Below are 20,495 nucleotides of genomic sequence, written 5' to 3' on the forward strand. Positions count from 1 at the left end.
AAAAAAATTCTCCTACCTCAGCCTCTAGGGGACCAATGTTTACTTTTGCTACTCTCTTCCTTTTTACATACTTGTAGAAGCTCTTACAATCTGTTTTTAAGGGAGGGAAGTGTTCTGTTTCCTATTCTTTGTTTGCTTTGCATCACTGGGTGTCACCCAAGGTTTTAAATACTATTTAGTTGAACGATAACAAGCGCTGGGGGCTCTGCCCTTCGCCTCCTCACTCCTCAGTGATTTTTCATAGTGAACTGAACGAACAGGAACGCTGCCTGTTACACGTTACATAAGTGTACTGGGTTGCAATGCTGTCTTTTCCCTTCAATGTTCTGGGGTTTTGAATCCAATCTAGACTGGTGGGATGAAAGTCTCTCTGCAGGGTGTAAAGATTGTTCTGTGTGAAATGAGTTTGAGACTGTCTGGACCCAGTTCCCAGACTCCAGCTCCACAGGATGGAAAGCTCGATTATTAACTGACAGACTCACTCAGTCACAAGGGGGGTGGAAAATGTCACATTGCTGCAGTAGGAAGCGCTTTTGGGGGTTGTAGCAAAGATTGGGGGAGCCTTTGCTCTGCATTGATCCCACAGACGGTGCCCGTTGTGCATCACAGAGGGGTGGGAGCAGGAATAAGGGGCTGTCGGTGATTTTTGTAGTCCAGCCCAACAGGGTCCATTCAACTTTTGAATTTAAACCCTAAAAAAAAACACAAAGGAAACGCCCCAGGCTTTGGATTAAAATTACAAATCGATTAAAAAAATTGCACCCGTGCTGATAACCACGGAAAAATGTTCACTCATTTCTAGAATGAAACATTGCACGATCGAAATCCTTGCATGCATTAAGTTACAACAGTGGACTGTCCCAGATTTGCACTGATGGGACATTAAATCCTGAAAATGACCAGTGCTACCCCATGATAAATCCCATACAATGCCTGACCCAAGGGGGTGCTTAGTGAAACGGGAAGCCCAAAGTGGAAATATATCCCATTTTCCAACACTGACATCCCTCAGCTTGATAAGCAGGAAAAAAAATATTCTGGGAGATGGGAATGAATGGGAAATTTAAATGCTGAGCTGTCACGCTTCTGAAATCAATAAAGAGGAAAATCTCACTTTATCCTTTTAATGTTCTTCAATGTGCAAAAAAACACCATAAACCCCTCTGTCAACCCCCATGCAGGACAGATTGGTGACAAGCAACAGAGGTCAAGAGGGAGGAGAAGAAAAAGGAGATAGATTCTCATAAAAAGGGGGGAAAAAAACAGGTTGTCACGGTGAGAGATCGGAGGGATCGTGTGACAGCCAATTTAACAGGAAATATGTAAAAAGATAATCCATTCTAGGAAAAGAGGGAATAAAAACGTGAGTTCGATCAGCAACTAAATGGCAATTCGAATTTTTCAACACAGTTATCGCCCAGTCACGTACACAGAGAGACATTTCCAGATAATTTGCCCCTCAAAAAAAAAGAGGAAAATACGTGATACAAATAAATAAATATTTCAATCCTATTCGATGCTTCTATTAATTTTTTTTCTCGCAAATATTCCCATTGTGGTCACACCGAGTGTTTACACCGCGTGTGGAGGTAACACCCTTCAGGCAAAGAGATCAGGACAGAATCGAAATGAAACGCGGTGGAAATTCGTGGAAGGCAAACAAAAGGAAAAAGGGGGGAGAACGAAAATGAGCCCCAAGTTGACAGCGAAATGTCATCTTTGAGATTCGTGAAGCCTTTACAATCCGACACTCAACACGCAAACTCCCAAAAATGCTTCTCTCCCCCCACCCCCCATCCATTACATCTAAACTGGAACTATTTCGACATTAATAAATAAAATGATCCGAAAGCACAGCTGAGAAATGAATGAGTGCCCCCTCTGTACCTCTCTAGTGTGCTGGAAAAACAAGGCATTCATCCGGAGAACCGTCTCATTTAGAATTGACACAGAATGCAATGTACAAACTTCACTGTGGCTGAACCCTTTTTTTGATATAAGCACTCAACACATGTCAATTACATGAAATTAATCAACGCAAAGTCTTCTTCCCTCTTCCCTCTCTTTTCCCCCCCCCTCCCCTCTTTTTTTAGTTGGGAAAAAAATCCTTACCTCTCTGCACACAGGAGACTCCTCTCTGTGAATATGAAGAGGGGAGACACCTTTGGATGAACGCCAGTAACTCGGGCTGTCTCTGTGTGTGTGAGTGTGTGGTGTGTGTGAAGAGAGGGAGGTGGCCAATGTCCTTACTAAGCCAGCCTTGCTCGGTGTCTCGCCGGCGGAGCTACCATTCCAAACAGACCGTGACAGAGCGGAGAGAGAAACGGCCAGCGAACCCAGCCGCTGATGCACATCTCATTACACCCAGCAGGAGACAAGCTGGACAATTATGGACTGACACTCCCCTTACACACTCACAATCGCCCCCCTCAACTATTCCTGTCCTTGCAGTCTTAAAATTTCCCTATTCCTTTTTATTTGCATTATTCGTTTCTGTCTTCTACATTCCCTTGAGTACAGAAGATTAAGAGGTGATCTAATTGAGGTGTTTAAGATGATTAAAGGATTTGATAGGGTAGATAGAGAGAAACTATTTCCTCTGGTGGGGGGGAGTCCAGAACAAGGGGGCATAACCTTAAAATTAGAGCCAGGCCGTTCAGGGGTGATGTCAGGAATCACTTCTTCACACAAAGGGGAGTGGAAATCTGGAACTCTCTCCTCCCAAAAAGCTGTTGAGGCTGGGGGTCAATTGAAAATTTCGAAACTGAGATTGATCGATTTATGTTAGGCGAGGGGTATTTTTTATTATTCATTCATGGGATGTGGGTGTCGCTGGCAAGGCCAGCATTTATTGTCCATCTCTGTTAAGGGTTACGGAACCAAGGTGGGTAGATGGGGTTAAGATATTGATCAGCCATGATCTAATTGAATGGTGGGGGAGGGGGGGCATAGGATTGGGCTTGGCTGTGATGTCCCCCCTCTCCCTTACGAAGAAATCAACCTGCCAACTCTCGCTTTTTATTTCCTACTTGAGATCTGTCCCTAGGGTGAGGTGCCCAGGGTAGCTGGGGCCTCTGGACCTCTACACCAGCAAGAGTTGGCAGCTTACAAGAGAGGAGGGAGAAAAATGAAGAGAAAGACTTGTATTTATATATCGCCTTTCACTACCTCAGGACATCCCAAAGCACTTTACAGCCAATGAAGTAGTTTTGAAGTGTAGTCACTGTTGTAATGTAGGAGATGATGCAGCCATTTTGCACGCGGCAAAGTCCCACGAACAACAATGAGATAAATGACCAGATAATCTGTTTTTTTTTAGTGATGTTGGTTGTGGGGTAAAGATTGACAAAGGCATTGGGGAGAATTCCTTTGCTCTTCTTCGAAATAGTACCACAGGATCTTTTTATATCCACCTGAGAGGGCTGATGGGACCTCGGTTTAACGTCTCATCCGAAAGACAGCACCTCTGACAATGCAGCACTCCCTCAGTACTGCACTGGAGTGTCAGCCAAGTCTCTGAAGTGGAAATTAAGCCCACAACCTTCAGACTCAGAGTGCTGCCCACCGAGCCACAGCTGACACCTTGGGGGGGAGGGGGGCGGAGGAGAGTTTTTTGAAACGAAAGAGGGAATTATGGTCTCAAAGAGTCAGACACCATATCAAAGCACCACAACTGATACCAGTCCCCAAAGGAGCAGCAGAAATTATCTTCACATTCTCTATAGCCCCCAAAAGGACAGAAACCATCCTGAGGTCTGGAAAGAGTTAAAAGCAATGATTTCATTGGCATCTCTTGTGCAATTGTGCAAAGAATGTTTCAGTTTAACGGAAATGGGTTAAACAGATTGTCTGCCTATGGGGAAGTCTCAGGGCTAAATTCTGCAATAGCGCTGGCACAAACATAACTCAGCCATCAGCTGTCAGTGCAGCCAATTCTGTTAGATGCTGAACGGTGGATTTTAACGTAACTCTCACGTTCCTGCACCATGAAAAATCTTCCCACCATCTGCCATTTTCACCTCCTTTTCTTCAATATGCTGGAGAACCTGGTTCATTCCCTCTACTTGTGCCTGGATGATAAAATGGTAAGGAAAATCCAGGCACAAATGACAGGGGGGGGGGGGGGGAGGGGGAGTTGCCCAATGGGGTCTGATTTTTACAGTGAGTTGCATCCTTTTTACAATAAGGTATTTTTCCCATTTCTGGAGCAATAACTTTCTATATATAGCGCCTGTAACTTGGAAAATGTCTCAAGAGTTTAATCAGACAAAACAATTGACACCGAGCCAAAGAAGGAGACATTAGGACACCCCTTGATTGGCACTCCATCCACCACCCTAAACATTCACTCCCTCCACCACCGGCGCACAGTAGCTGCAGTGTGTACCATCCACAGGATGCACTGCAGCAACTCGCCAAGGCTTCTTCGACAGCACCTCCCAAACCCGCGACCTCTACACCTAGAAGGACAAGGGCAGCAGGCACATGGGAACAACACCACCTGCACCTTCCCCTCTAAGTCACACACCACCCCGACTTGGAAATATATCGCCGTTCCTTCATCGTTGCTGGGTCAAAATCCTGGAACTCCCTTCCTAACAGCACTGTGGGAGAACCTTCACCAAACGGACTGCAGTGGTTCAAGAAGGCGGCTCACCACCACCTTCTCAAGGACAATTAGGGATGGGCAATAAATGCTGACCTCGCCAGCGACGCCCACATCCCATGAACGAATAAAAAAAAGTGACCAAAAGCTTGATCAAAGAGGTAGGTTTTAAGGAGGGTCGTAAAGGAAGAGAGAGTAGAGAGGCGGAGAGGTTTAGGAAGGGAATTCCAGAGCTTAGGACCTAGGCAGCTGAAGGCACAGCGGGGCAAAGGAAGTCAGGGATGCACAAGAGGCCAGAGTTGGACGCGCGCAGAGATCTCGGGAGGGCTGTAGGGCTGGAGGAGGTTACAGAGATAGGGAGGGGCAAGGCTATCTAGGGATTTGAAAACAAGGATGAGAATTTTAAAATGGAGGCGTTCGGAGAACTGGAGCCAATGTAAGAAGGAGATCTTAGGAGGGGTGACTGAAAGCTTGGTCAAAGGGGATGGGTTTTAAAGGATGGTCTTGAAGAGGACAGGGAGGTGGAGAGGCAGAGAGGTTTAGAGAGGGAATTCCAGAGTTGCTGGGCCTAGGCAGCTGAAGGCACGGCACTCTTCACCACTGCTCATCCATGACTGAGAAAGAAGTCTGGACAAGCTGTACCCTAGTCTCTGCTGATGATTCTCAGAACTAAGCTGCAAGGAGGGGAGTGACTGTGGACCAGGGGTGAATCTCCAATAGATTCTCCCAACTTCACTCTTGACCCCTCCCAATGGCAACACTGTAAGAGATCAGAGGAGTCAGCACACTGCATAAATATATGCCACGGTAGCATGTTGGGTTTAATGTGCTTACACCACCAAACTGTTTGAAATGGTGAAATGCTTGCTCCAAGCTTGGTCAATGGAATGAAGCCCCCCTTAGCAGAACACCTCTAGGTCTACGTGTGCGTCTGAAAAATCTCCCATGCATCGAACTCCTGCCTTTGGATGTACCAGTGGGCGAATGCAGTGAGAAACTTCTCCACAAAACCAACCCAGAAAGATGAGTGACTTTGGAATTCAGAAAGATAGATCAGAGTATTTTCTAAATGGTGAGAAGCCGGGAACTGTGGAGGAGCAGAGAGATTTAGGAGCAGAAAACGCTAGCAGGCAGGTACAATAAATAATTTGTCTCAAGGGGGCTGGAATACAGAGGGGTGGAAGTTATATTAAAGTTATGTAAAGCTCTGGTTAGACCACATCTGGAGACTGCGTTCAGTTCTGAGCACCGCACCTCTGGAAGGATATATTGGCCTTGGAAGGGGCGCAGCACAAATTCATCAGAATGATACCGGGGCTAAAAGGGATAAATTACGAGGACAGGTTGCATAGACCAGGCCTGTATTCCCTTGAATATAGAAGATTAAGGGGTGATCTAATTAAAGTGTTTAAGATGATTAAAGAAATTGATAGAGTAGATAGAGAGAAACTATTTCCTCTGGTGGGGGAGTCCAGAACAAGGGGGCCATAACCTTAAAATTAGAGCTAGACCGTTCAGGGATGATGTCAGGAAGCACTTCTTCACACAAAGGGTAGTGGAAATCTGGAACTCTCTCCCCCAAAAAGCTGGTGAGGCTGGGGGTCAATTGAAAATTTCAAAACTGAGATTGATCGATTTTTGTTAGGCGAGAGCATTAAGGGTTACAGAACCAAGGCGGGTAAATTGAGTTAAGATACAGATCAGCCATGATCTAATTGAACAGCGGAACAGGCTTGGGGGACTGAATGGCCTACTTCTGTTTCAATGGACCACTCACTAGTTTAACAGCGGAGCAGTGCCAAAGGCCCTGGGAGCAGTAGCCTGTCCAGAATTGGATTTTCTTTTTAGATGGAGAGTGAAAAAAAAAACTTCAGAAATAGAAAGTGATTCATTCTTAGTGACATAAATGTTTCACATCATCTCATTAGTCAACACAATTCCTATTAAATATGAATGAAAATATATTTCACTTTATTTTCTGAGCAAAACAAAATTCAATGCATCCTCTCAATAATTACAATAAATCAGATTTACTTTCACATTCAAGCTTGAATGGATTCATTTGAAATATCCTGTGCTTTCCAGATATTGGTGTCCAAGGGCTATTGGCCATCATTGGATGTAAATCAGCACTTTCTACACAGCGTTCGGAGACCGAGACCTCAACTTCCATTGTGTAAATCAACTAATTCTTCCACCCTTTTCTTTTAAGAAAACACTAGCATTATTTCCGTACTTCAGTGATCAGAGGGAACAGGGAAATATCTCAAAGGGGCCTAACAAAAATCATGCAATACTTCATCCACTCTTCATTGGTGTGGGCACTACTGAGCTTGTGAATCTTGAGTTGACCTGGGGAGGATGGATTGTCATTTTCCTGGGGTCTCAAATCCACCCCCCCCACCCCCCTCGCTCGTGGTATTTTCTTCACTTACGTAGTTTAATTGTGTTTGCGTTAATATCATCTTCTGAATGTTAACAGTTGGTGCGACGCGTCAGAGGCTCACAACTGGACTCCTCCTGTTCTTGGTAGCATCATGTCAAGATTGGGGGAGGGAATGGGTGGGATCCCGGAAAATGTAGGGCATTCATAGGGCCACCAAGAGAAAGCGCTCCAAGAAATGGGAGCTTGGGTTGAAGGTGGAAAGTAACATTTTTTTGAGATGGACGTTTTGAATCACGGACTTTATAATGCACTTTGTTTCCCCCTTGAAAAAGTCTTTTGCTGTCACGTTAAGGTGACACCATCTTGGGTTGAAATGTGATGGAGACTTGTTCCTCTCCCCCCCCTCCTCCCAAACTGTACACTCTCACCTTCAATGAGAAAGCTGAAGGTTAGTCTGCACAAAGGCATCTCCACAGGCACTGTGAATGGTGTCCTCACAATCAATACTTGTACTTTCCCTCCCTTCTGCTGACTCTGGTCTGCTATGAACTGCCCCCAATACTTAACACTGTAGCTAAATACATTCTAAGATATTCAAAGACGTCCTGTGAGCCCTGTATATGAAGAGGAGTCAAAATTTTACATACAGAATCATTGGTTGAAGCACCTTCAGGAAAATTGTTGTCAAAACAAACGAAAAAAGGGCCAACAAATTCACAGCAGTGACCAAGATCGTGGCTGAACATTATTTGTAACTTGAGGAAAGTGCACTTTCACTTTATCGCCTCGCATGAAGAATAACAGAAAGTTTGGCCAATATTGTTTAATATATATATAAAGACAGATCTCCTTTAAATAATAAACACATATTACAATGTGCAGTAACATTTCTTCACAAATGCACAGAAATTAAGATCCAGACTGAAAATGCATGTTTCCTGATTTAATTATACAGTAAATCTCTCCCGTTGCGCCCGCTGCTCTCCTCATCAGCTGGAGAGTGCAGGGATCACCAGAACCACACCTGGTCCACAGGAAGGTCCGTGCTCAGGTGACCCAGTCAGTTGGGATCAGTTGCAAATGAAGCTCTAGTCACCTTAAAGGTCCAACATACGTCATGGGCAGCCCCCCCTCCACCAATGTCAGTGCACTGCGGAGAAACAAAGCTGGAATTGGCTTTGGATGAGGAAGATGAAGATGATGAAGGGGTTGCACTGCAAGGGAAGTAGAGCAGCACGTGGAATCTTTTTAAATAAGTTGCTTTGATCAAGATCCCAAATTGGCCCGGGTAGTTAAGGCTCTGTGAGAATCTGATATGGTCTCTAGTCTAAAAAAGACAGCATCCCTTTAACTGCAACTATCAACTTACTATAAAATCAAAGAGTTCTGTAACACCCGGTTTAAGTAATATTTTGTGTATGGGGGTTGATTTTTTTTTACAATCCTGAAGTCTAAGTCCTTCACTAAAACTTGTTTTAATGCTCTATCATTACAGAGAGAAAATAGCACACCTTAAAGTAAAGTATAGAATGAAAAATTGGAAAAATCCTCCCTCCTTCGTCAAGGGGTGTGTGTGTTCATTTCGAACTGTTGGAATGGGATGTGTAGAGAGCAGCCAGTTCCCTTCTCCCCCCTCCTAATGCAATTTCCTGTACAGACCAGCCATACCTTTCTCTTTAGCTCAGTGTCATCCCCCAACAAACCAGCCTTCCCTTCCCTACCTCAACATCAATCCCATGACAACAAGCAAGTCTATTGTTAAATTTCACCGGGGCCCCGATCTCACGCTGGACACTGAACCTGATTGTAGAGAGTGGTATCCTGGCCCAGCTCTGATGTGTTCAAGGCCCCAAGAGAAAGCAAATCTGTTTCACACCCGTGCCTCAAATGGAAAATCTCCAGTGGGGCTTCTGAAAGGAATGTGGAGCTTCGCACACAGAGCGTACCAAAGTTTCACCCCAACAAACCATGAGGATCTGAGGGAATAATGCAACTTAAAATGGATAGAAAAAGTTCGATTGTCTTAAGACCAGGATAAAATTTATCACCCGTTGATGTGCAAAAAATGTTTCTCTTTGTTGACTGAGTAAATCTCCACTGTCTCTTTTTCGATAAACATTTCCAGCGCTTTAATGAGCAATGGGAGAAAGCCAGCCTCCCCACCGACAGTCTATTAGAAAAACAGCACAGGCCAGACTTAACAATCTGCAGCCGTTCGTGAGGTCAGTGTCCATCCCTTTCATTAGTTGCTGTTAGCCTGTAAAAGTCAAGTACAAGATGTTAGATCCGGGGAGGAAGCGACTCAATAATGTACTTTTTAACACTCAATTTCATCATCGTTTATAAAATGGTCCCATTCTTATAGATTGGCAATGAGTGCTCCACTCACTACCAGGGTTACTAATAACCCAGCTCGCTATAAACGGGGGCGGTAACTTCCAAACCTTTCTCTACAGGGGACCCACCCACCCAGCAAATACTGACACTCTTAGCGACCTCTGTCCTAATATAAGACAGCAGGTATTCAAAAGAAAAGAGTGCTATTATTGCAGAAAACACGGCAACAGAAATAATGTGCCAGTAATCCCCGATTTCCTTCACTCCACCATTGGCGGCCATGCCTTCAGCTGCCTAGGCCCTCTGGGATTTCCTCCCCCCCAATCTCTCCGCCTCTCTACCTCTTTCTCTCCTCCTTTAAGACGCTCCTTAAAACCTACCAAGCTTTTGGTCACCTGTCCTAATATCTCCTTACGTGGCTCAGTTTTCTGATTACACTCCAGTGAAGCGCCTTGGGACGTTTTTACTATGTTAAAGGCACTGCACAAATGGGCATGACATGATAGCTATTACTGAGACATGGCTGCAGGATGGTCAGGATTGGGAACTAAATATACCAGGTTATAAGGTCTACAGGAGAGATAGGGAAAATGGAAGAGGGGGAGGAGTAGCCTTAGTGATTAGAGATGAAATCACTTCAATGATAAAGGAGGATATAAAGAGACGTAGGCAGCCAACAGTGAACTTATGGGTTGCAAGTTGTTGTTGTTGCTGTTGTTGTAAGTCAATAAATGGCAAAATAGAGAAATCAGACGGCCTTGTGACCTCCTGGATTCCCCTCATGAACTCCCTTGGGTCCAGGTTGAGGGAGATCCTATGGTCTAAGCTTCTGATTGTCCATTTACGCCATCGGCCCTTCCATTCCACGACCCTTCATAGTCAGTGACCACTATTCGACCTTCCCCTGCTTGCAGAATCGAACTTACAGATGACAGGCTAGCCTCATCTATATATTATTAAAAAGCTTTTGTGTGCACGCACTTCCTTCCATCATGATTTTATGGTCACTCTTTTATGTCAACATTTAACATTAAAACTGCCCATGTAAACATTTAGAATGGAATTTTCTTTTGATTGGCAAGAGTATTAAGGGTTACGGAACCAAGGCGGGTAGATGGAGTTAAGATACAGATCAGCCATGATCTAACTGAATGGCGCAGCAGGCTCGAGGGGCTTAATGATGACCTCCTCCTACTTCTATGTATGATGTGGAGATGCCGGTGATGGACTGGGGTGGACAAATGTAAAGAGTCTTACAACACCAGGTTATAGTCCAACAGTTTTATTTGAAATCCTGTAAGTAAATAGTTGCTGTCATGAGGTAGTTGCAGGCTCTGGCCTATGGATGGCATTATGGCATGAGATTCTGAAGTCTCCACTCATTGTAAAAAAAGAACGAAGTTACATCTCTCATCTGACTGTAGGCAATTTACCCGTCATTGTTAGTATTGCTCAGTCATTGAAAGAAACATAAAAATAATTGCTTCTATTTCTATAGTGCCTTACACATCATCGAAATATGTCAAAGTACGTCAGAGAGTACAATCATTACTACATAAGCTAAATATGGTAGCCATTCTGCACCATTGAGATGAATGCTCTTTTGTGTTGCATTTTAATGAGGGAAAAATGTTGACCAGGAGAATTTCCTCAGTCTTCAAATTGTTCTGTGGGACCTTAAACAGCCGCCTGAACGGCTTAGCTGTTTCCCCTGAAGGCTGTGGCTCAGTGGGTGGCACTCTTGCCTCTGACTGTTAGAAGGCTGTGAGTTTGAGTCTTACTCCAGAGACTTGAGCACAAAATCTAGGCCAGTACTCCCAGGGCAGTGTTGCACTGTTGGAGGTGCCGTCCTTCTGATGTAGATGTTAATCCGAGGCCCGTCTACCCTCTCAGGGGGACTGAAAAGATCCCATGGCCTTATTTTGAAGGAAAGCAGGGGAGTTCTCCTAGGTGTCCTGGCCAATATTTATCCCTCAACCGATATCACTAAAAAGCAGATTATCCGGTCATTGTCACATTGCTGTTTTGTGGGATCTTGCTGTGCACAAATTGGCTACCGCGTGTCCTACATTTCAACGGTGACTACACTTCAAAAGAACTTAATTGTTGTAAAGCGCTTTGGGTTGTGAAAGGTGCTATATAAATGCAAGTCTTTTTTCTTAAGGCAGATCTGACAATGCTGCTCTCCCTCAGTACTGCACTGGAAAGGCAGCTTAGATGATGCTTGGGTCAAGTACTTTAAACCACACAGTGTACAGGTACAGTAACAACAAATTACTCCAGAGTGAGAACCCTTAAAGTGCTTTCCCCACTCTCATTTCTTGCAGGCATAAACTTGAACTCATCGAAAACTCTGCTACCTGTATCCTAACTCGCATCAAGTCCCATTTACCCATCACCCCTGTGCTCGCTGACCTACATTGGCTCCTGGTCTACTATGCCTCGATTTTAAAATTCTTATCCTTGTTTTCAAATCCCTCCATGGCCCTCGCCCCGCCCTATCTCTGTAACCTCCTCCAGCCCTACAACCCTCCGAGAACTCTGCGTTCCTCCAATTCTGGCCTCCCATGCACCCCGATTTCCTTCGCTCCACCATTGTTTGATATCGCTCCTGTGAAGCATCCTTGGGACATTTTACTATGTTAAAGGCACTATATAAATGCAAGTTGTTGTTTGGATTGTTCTTATCGCAAATGTTTTCACCAATCACCATGGAAACCATTGTTACCTCCATTTGTGAGAACATCCAATTGCTGAGTTGTGTCACTTGAGCGTAAACCCCTGGTCTGTTTATCCGAGCACAGCCATGCCCCCAGCTCGTAACTCCTGCCAGGTACCAGGTACCGGAAACTTCACAAACAAGAGGACCACCACTGTCACCCTGGGGTTTAAAGAGAACATTTTTCAGTGAAACTAAAACCGGTCGGAGCACAGACCACGGTCCCTGCGAAAAGCCTTGGCGTTTGCTTTCAATGGATCGGTGATTATTTTTATTTGGAGGTGACGAGGAGATTAACCTTGTGTTCGAACCGTGGGATGTGAGTGCTCAGAATGGGTAAATGCCATGAGACCCTTCCTGCATGTGGAGAATTGGTGCAGAGACCAGCTTATGCGACTCACAGACTTCCTGACGTTTCTGGTCATTAAAATTAATCACTGGAAAAATCAGGAGGACCACAAATTGGGTGCAATAAACTGCATGCATGATTGTATGATCCATGTTCCCACCGAGTGAGGCTCCGTGTTAGGATTGGAGCCTTGATTAATTTACTCCAGGGTTCCACCATCTTGAACTCAGTGGCTCTGAGGAAGTATCAGCTGTGGCTCAGTGGGTAGCACTCTTGCCTTTGACTCAGAAGGTTGTGGGTTCAAACCCCACTCCAGAGACTTGAGCACAAAATCCAGGCTGACACTCTAATGTAGTACTGAGGGAGTGCTGCACTGTTGGAGGTGCTGTCTTTTGGACGAAATATTAAACCAAGGCACTGTCTGCCGTCTCAGGGGGATGTAAAAGATACCATAGCACTATTTTGAAATAGAGCAGTGGTATTCTCCCCAGTGTCCTGGTCAACGTTTATCCCTCAACCAACATCACGAAAAAACAGATTATCTGGTCATTATCACACTGCTGTTTGTGGGATCTTGCTGTGTGCAAATTGGCTGCCGCGTTTCCCTTATATTACAATAGTGACTACACTTCAAAACATACTTCATTGGCTGTAAAGCGCTTTGGGACGTCTTGAGATTGTGAAAAGCACTATAGAAATGCAAGTTTTTTCTTTATGATGCAGTTGCAGATCGGGTATAGTATGTGATGGATGCAGAGTAAAGTTCTATCTCATTGCCCTTAACCCCGTCCAGTCAAACCTGTACCCCACCCCAATAATGCACTAGTTACCATTTCACACCGTGCCCATCTCTGTGAATGAGTTCACCAATCGGTGCCAATTGGTGCTCACTTGCCACCAGTTATACCCACACCCATTGCAATTAGGTTAAGGCAGCCCTTTTGGTGCCAACAGGTAAGACTTTTATCCCGTCAATTTGATCCGGATTCCAACCGGGGGGGGGGGGGGCCCAGGGGTGACAGGATGGATCTGCTGGTTGCTAACTGTACACCTGCACCGCACGCACCTGACAGGAGTCGACCCCCCCAGAGAGTTTGCCGGCGCAGATCATCCGCTGCGTTACCGCTCCGTTGTAAATCCTTCTCCGGTTGCAAGTCCCACTGCCGATTATGTTGACGGTGGCTTCGAGGAGGATGTCAGACGTTGAAGCTGAAACGCAATGCATGAAGAGTTAAGCTCAGGGTGGGGTCGCTGCCCAGCCCTGTGTTTGAAGCACACAGGTCGGTTTCAGAGGGAGCTGTCCAGGAATTTCTGAAACTTAAAACCAGACACCAAACTGCATTGAAGGTGAAACTCCATCCCCTCACCCTTCACCTTGAGGCGTTTTATAACTAAGGTTCTCAGTGAGATTTTAATCAGTGAATCAAAACTTCTATCATTGTCTTGGCTCCAGAAGCTTCAATAACTGGCCGGAATCAAGGGAGGAGCATTTGTACATCAAAAACTTCAGATTAAAGGGTCAATCTAATGAGGACGGCGAGAGGCAACAGCTTGCTGCAGCCCACTGAAAACATAATACTTCCTGTCCATAGACTTTCTAACAATGTTTTGAGGAGATAATTTTTTTTAAAAAGTCACATTACTTAAAAAAATGTGGCCGTTTGTATCAAACCAAACTCTACTCGAAGGTAAACAAAGCTTAAGCCGTTGAGTTAAAGTTAGTGTGCACCAAATTACACGTGGGAGAGACTGATTCTTTGCGACTGTGCAAGTCACAGCAAGATGACACCAGGGAAGGTAAATCAGGATCCCCCATCCTTTGACAAGCTGGCAGATATATTCTGACTTACTTGCACCTTCCTTTGTGCGACCAAATCCCGTAATCCAACAGGCCATACCGTGTGGGAATTCCTGATTGTAGGTTGGCAAACAGGCAGGTCTAACTTGAGCTGGAAAAAATATAAACTCCTGTTATTGCATTAAAGGCAATGTCACGTGATCAAAGTAATTCCACACACACACACACACTCACACACACACATAGACTCACACACACAAGCATACACACTCACACACATAGTCTCACACACACACACACACATTCTCAAACACATCTAATCCGTGCTGTACCTGCCCTGGGACTGTTTGATGGGACAGTGTAGAGGGAGCTTTACTCTCTATCTAACCCATGCCTGAACTGAGAAGCTTGGTGCCAATTATGGGATAATGTAGATTGAAAAGTCCATTCTCCAGCACTGATACCTCTCACCTTCATGAGCATGAAAAATACTTATAATTATGAATAATTACTTTTGTAATCCCATTCATTCAGGGCAGCAATTAGGCAAATGAGCTTTAAATGGATTGTATAGGGACGCCTGCACCTGTAAATGTCTGTTGTTGCAGTGTTTTATTAGTCCAGAGGCTTAGGAATAATGGTAACAGATATAACATTGGTCAGGGACTCGCAGCCTCACGGGACATTACCTGTAAACTCCAATGGTTTTTGAAGCTTCATCAATGCAATGTCATAATCATTGGTGTCTGAGCTGTAGCTCCTGTGAGAGGTGATTTTTGAGACGTATCTCAGAGTGGCTCCTGACAGCTGACGTTGAGAAATGAAGCCACTGTACACCTTCCACTTGGACGGGTCAAAAGCCTCATCCCTGGAACAAAAGAAAGATCAGTTGCAGACACAAAAGCCTCGATTTTAACTCCCCCTGTCTGATTCCTGCCAGGCGGGGTGGTGGCTCTGGGGGGTGGGGGGGGGGGTAGTGGTTAAAATGGAGCAGTGGGGGCACTTACCCACTCCTCCCCCGGGCCAGTCTGGCCGACTGCAATTTTAAATTGCACCCGTCCCAAGCCAGGTTGGCCTCGGCAGATTGGCCTCTGCTGATGTCATCGGGGCGCGATGTGCTATTTTAACCCCAGGCCTGAACTGGGCCAAATCTGCCAGGAGTTGGATCGAGGGCCACAAAGATTAGTTTTCACAATTTGTTTAGATTTCCTTGTGGGCCAGAAGAGTCGGGATTGCTCCTCCGGGTCCCAGAAGCAAACCTAAGACCTCCCTCACCTTACCACCTCCCCCCTCCACCACCCCAACAATTGCGTTTCCCTCTGGAATGCCGCTCGTTTTGCATTACGGCCGAAGACCACCCCCCCACCCCGGTCTCTTTGCAAAGATTCCAGGCTCTTACTCACTCGAAGAAGCAATGTCCAGCCGTGACGACCCAGTCCTCTGAGATGATGGTTCCTCCACAGACGTGCCTTGACTTGTAATGGAGACTAACCTGCCAGGGCCACTTGCCCAGTAGGGCTGGCACTCCGCCCACGATTCTTCCTGAGGTTTTAATCCTTTTGCCACAGTCTACACATGAAGAGATTGTATTCTCAAAGTGTCATTCAATATAAAATAGAAGGCATTTTGTTTCTAATCTTTGTCACTGGAGATTCTTCCTTTTATTTTGAAAGCGTCCAAACAAAATTGAGCTTCCGGACTGACTGGATGAGTTAAACGCACACAGCCGGCCAAGAATTTCACACACATCCTTCCAAATTAAAGGAATATTCTAGGACCTTGTACATAATACAAGCTGGGACACATATCCCTCCATCGTGGCCCTCAGTAGAGATCCTTTTCCATGGATGGTGAGCCTTCACTCATCAACCATCTACTATTGGCTCAGTGGTATTATTGGACCTGTGGTAATTATTAATGCTTTTGACCTTGTAGAATTATTTGTAACTGCAGGTCTGTAGTATTATTAGTACTATCACCCCTGTAGTATTACTAGTACTATCGGTCCTCCAATATTATTAGGGAAGCATTATTAATATTTTCAGCCCTTTAGCATTACTAATACAATTGGCCCTGTTGTATTAATAATGCGATTAACCCTGTAGTATTATTAGATGTGTATTATTAAAACTATTGATCTAGTATTATTGGAATTATTGGCATGGTAGTATTATTAGTACTAAGTGTCCAGGTTTGAAAGGACCCCATTCCCCAGCACCGACATCCTTTAATAAATACAAAACTTTCTTCCAACATATCGAAGATTCATTTGATTTGAATATAATTATTCTTACCAATGCATTTGAGAGAGACAGTCTCTTTGGTGGTGCATTGAAGGCTGTAACGCAAGGACAGGTCATTACAGATCATTACAACACAAGGACAGGTCATTACAGATCAGCGCAACACAAGGACAGGTCATTACAGATCATTACAACACATGAACAAGTCAATTACAGACCAGCACAACACACGGACATGTCATTAGAGATCAGTGTAACACAGAGATAGGTCTGCTTTCCTGGTCTGTGAGGCTCAGACCCACACTGGGCAGTGCTCTCCTGGTCTGTGAGGCTCCGACCCACACTGGGCAGTGCTCTCCTGGTCTGTGAGGCTCAGACCCACACTGGGCAGTGCTCTCCTGGTCTGTGAGGCTCAGACCCACACTGGGCAGTGCTCTCCTGGTCTGTGAGGCTCAGACCCACACTGGGCAGTGCTCTCCTGGTCTGTGAGGTTCAGACCCACACTGGGCAGTGCTCTCCTGGTCTGTGAGGCTCAGATCCACACTGGGCAGTGCTCTCCTGGTCTGTGAGGCTCAGACCCACACTGGGCAGTGCTCTTCTAGTTTGGACGGGCTCAGTCCCACACTGGGCAGTGCTCTCCTGGTCTGGATGGGCTCAGTCCTACACCAGGTGGTGCTCTCCTGGTCTGGACGGGCTCAGTCCCACACTGGGCGGTGCTCTCCTGGTCTGGACGGGCTCAGTCCCACACAGGGCAGTGCTCTTCTAGTCTGGACGGGCTCAGTCCCACACTGGGCAGTGCTCTCCTGGTCTGGACGGGCTCAGTCCCACACTGGGCAGTGCTCTCCTGGTCTGGACAGGCTCAGACCCACACTGGGCAGTGCTCTCCTGGTCTGGACGGGCTCAGGCCCACACTGGGCAGTGCTCTCCTGGTCTGGACGGGCTCAGTCTCACACCAGGCAGTGCTCTCCTGGTCTGGATGGGCAGTGAATGACAATTTTTCACGGGCTTTCTCTGGTAACTCCAAGTTGTGATTCTCATGGGGACAACTTAATGTCTTGTGATTATTCATCTGAATTGTTAATGCTTTTAAAATACCCAGTTATACATAATTCCCTGGGGTGGACTAACCTCTCCCAGAACCTTTACAACTCCTGCACCATGACCCCCAAACCTGGTTTTATCTAATGTCCAATAACATACCTGTTGCTCAGGACACTTTGGATATTAGTTATTTGCTTTGTCGTGTTGACCACAAGGCTTGAAGACGGCTGTCCAGTCGTACCCTGCGTCTGGTAGGAACTGTCAAACAAACATACAAGATGATCATTATTGGCCTCAGGAGGCAGGACATTGTTGTGTCCCCTTTCTGTAAAGTACTGCAGTTCCTGTTACTTACAGCCTGGATGTTGCTAATATCACCAGTGTTTCAAACGATAAAGAAGCAAATATTAATTTCTAGTAATACTCACTCTTCTGCCAGTGTCAGCTGTGGCTCAGTGGGTAGCACTCTCACCTCTGAGTCTGGAGGTTGTGGGTTCAAGTCCCACTCCAGAGACTTGAGCACAAAATCTAGGCTGACACTCCCAGTGCAGTACTGAGGGAGTGCTGCATTGTCAGAGGTGCTGTCTCTCAGATGAGATGTTAAACTAACCTCTCAGGTGGACATAAATGATCCCACAGCACCATTTCGAAGAAGAGCAAGGGAGATCTCCCCAGTATCCTGGCCAATATTTAGCTTTCAATGAACATCACTAACAACAGATGATCTGGTCGTTATCACATTGCTGTTTGTGGGATCTTGCTGTGTGCAAATTGGCTGCCGCATTTCTAACATTACAACAGTGACTACACTTCAAAAAGTACTAATTGGTGCAAAGTTTGGGACATCCTGAAGTTGTGAAAGGCGCTATAAAAATGCAAGTTCGTTTCCTTCTAAAGACGCTGACTCTCGCTGGGATTGCGATGGAATGGTGTCTGCCACTCTCCGCACCCGATCTAATTTGGTCATGTATTTCCTGTACCCCATTTACAGACCCTCATACCTCCTGTACCCCATTTATAGATCCTCATACTTCCTATACCCCATTTACGGACCCACGTACCTCCTGTACCCCAGTTTCAGGTCCTTGACTCCAGTACCCCAGTTCCAAGACCTTAACCCCCCCACTGAATCTCCTGTACCCCAGTTTCAGGCCCTTGATCGCTTACCTCCTGTACCCCAGTTGTTTACATGTCTTGTCCGCCAAAGATGGGCTCCAGGCAGTGTAACAAACTGGTAACCATCGCTTGTCTTGCCAGCCGTAGACCTCCAGCTGTGAACTGGTCCCACTGAATCGCACTGTGATGGGGGGGAGGAATCGGGTAGGGGTTCATTTATTTCATTTCATTAAAATGAAAGGTGTTTGTTGAGTAACTAAGGTTCGGGAGATCTTACCACATCCCAGTTCATCGCTGTTGTCCGCACACTCGGAGATCCCATTGCACCTGGTCACCACAGCCTGGCAGTGACTACTGGAACTCCCCGTGGGACTATCCTTTACAAACCTAACTACCAGGAGCAAGCAAAAAAAATACCTGTCAGACTGGAATCAATACTCACTGGAGACCCACACACACTCCTGTGAAACTATACAAAGAACAGGAGCTAAAAGGGTTAAATTGTGAGGGCAGGTCATAATAGGGTCACATTAGGGTTGTGGTTGGACGCATTCTGGATGAAACCTCCTGCCGCTAACTGCCCCGCCCCCACCCTCTCACCCCATTGGTCACCCGATACGCCCATCCTCGTGGTGTCCTGCCCTCCTAGGGCCAATTGGAAAGTTAACAAACTCTTTGTCACCCAATTTGATGAACCTAACACATCCCATCTTTACTGTTACACGGTGCCCGTCAACAGACTTAATGGTGGGATTGTGGTGAGATTTCCTCTAGATTTTAAACTTTTTGTTTGCAAAGTTTCTGCTCATCAAGGTAAAGGGTGGAAGCACTGAGGAATGGGATGCCTTTCCATTCAGGCACCCAGTGTCATTATCAGGCACTCCCAAGGCAGGTACAGGATTAGATACAGAGTAAAGCTCCCTCTACACTGTCCCATCAAACACTCCCGGGGCAGGTACAGCATGGGTTAGATACAGAGTAAAGTTCCCTCTACACTGTCCCATCAAACACTCTCAGGGCAGGTACAGCACGGGTTAGATACAGAGTAAAGCTCCCTCTACACTGTCTCATCAAACACTCCCAGGGCAGGTACAGCACATCCACATCTTGAGAGTGAATTTTAAAAAATGGGGAGTCACACAAAATGGCTGCCCACAGTCTAACATAAAGCAGATAAAACACAGTAACAAGTGGGCAATAATGAGACATTGGTAAGGACAGATTTCTCCCTCTAATAATGTTTAGGGTTACCCAACAGTACAACGCAGACACTCCTGCCCCCCTTTAGTGGCCTTTACCATCCACCCAGGGTTGCACGTCTCCCCAATGGGACTAATTGCCAAGGTTACTTACGAATGACATAAGCTCCAATGCCCAACGCAGAAAGGGTCAGGAAGAGGGAGATGACACAGCAGTAGGTCTTTCTCTGTGGACTACAGGAACGTGCAGGCTTCTGGTGTGGGACTGAAAGAAAGGAGGGGGAGACACGTGAGGGCCGCGCCCCAAGTACGATCGCTGACACATCGCTTGGAGTCCGTTGGACTGAATTTCCGGGGTGGTTTTCCGAAATGTACGTTTGACGTACGAGCTGCGGAAGGCCTGGAAAGTTACGGCAGACAAGTGGGAAAATCGCCACGGAAATTCACCCCTAAAGTGTATGGAGGGCAACCAGAACCCAACAACATTACGGAGAATTACACAAAATTTACAGCACAGAAACAGGCCATTCGGCCCAACTGGTCTGTGCTCCTCCCACCCTACTTCACCTCACCCTATCAGCATATCCTGCTATTCCTTTCGCCACCATATACTTATCTAACTTCCCTTAAATGCATCTATGCTATTCGCCTCAACCACTCCTTGTGGTAGCGAGTTCCACATTCTCACCACTCCCTGGGTA

At 45.9% G+C, this 20,495-nt stretch overlaps 1 protein-coding gene across 2 annotated transcripts in view; it reads right to left on the reverse strand.

Annotated features, from left to right (window-relative positions):
• Positions 1–6,585: 6,585 nt before the first annotated feature.
• Positions 6,586–20,495, reverse strand: part of LOC137301417 (transmembrane protease serine 2-like) — a 32,593-nt gene continuing 18,683 nt past the window's right edge. The window contains exons 3-13 of one of the 2 annotated variants that reach the window (XM_067970909.1): positions 19,949–20,059; positions 18,873–18,986; positions 18,647–18,776; positions 17,639–17,737; positions 16,490–16,533; positions 15,599–15,764; positions 14,885–15,063; positions 14,248–14,346; positions 13,464–13,606; positions 12,058–12,210; positions 6,586–9,249 (exon numbers count right to left, since the gene is read on the reverse strand). In XM_067970909.1, the coding sequence (XP_067827010.1) occupies positions 9,235–9,249; positions 12,058–12,210; positions 13,464–13,606; positions 14,248–14,346; positions 14,885–15,063; positions 15,599–15,764; positions 16,490–16,533; positions 17,639–17,737; positions 18,647–18,776; positions 18,873–18,986; positions 19,949–20,059 (1,253 nt within the window). In that variant the 3' untranslated portion in view covers positions 6,586–9,234. The remainder of the gene's footprint in view (positions 9,250–12,057; positions 12,211–13,463; positions 13,607–14,247; positions 14,347–14,884; positions 15,064–15,598; positions 15,765–16,489; positions 16,534–17,638; positions 17,738–18,646; positions 18,777–18,872; positions 18,987–19,948; positions 20,060–20,495) is intronic. The other variant, XM_067970910.1, reaches the window with a different exon arrangement.

Source organism: Heptranchias perlo, chromosome 33, assembly GCF_035084215.1.
Source record: "Heptranchias perlo isolate sHepPer1 chromosome 33, sHepPer1.hap1, whole genome shotgun sequence".
NCBI classification, from domain to species: domain Eukaryota; kingdom Metazoa; phylum Chordata; class Chondrichthyes; order Hexanchiformes; family Hexanchidae; genus Heptranchias; species Heptranchias perlo.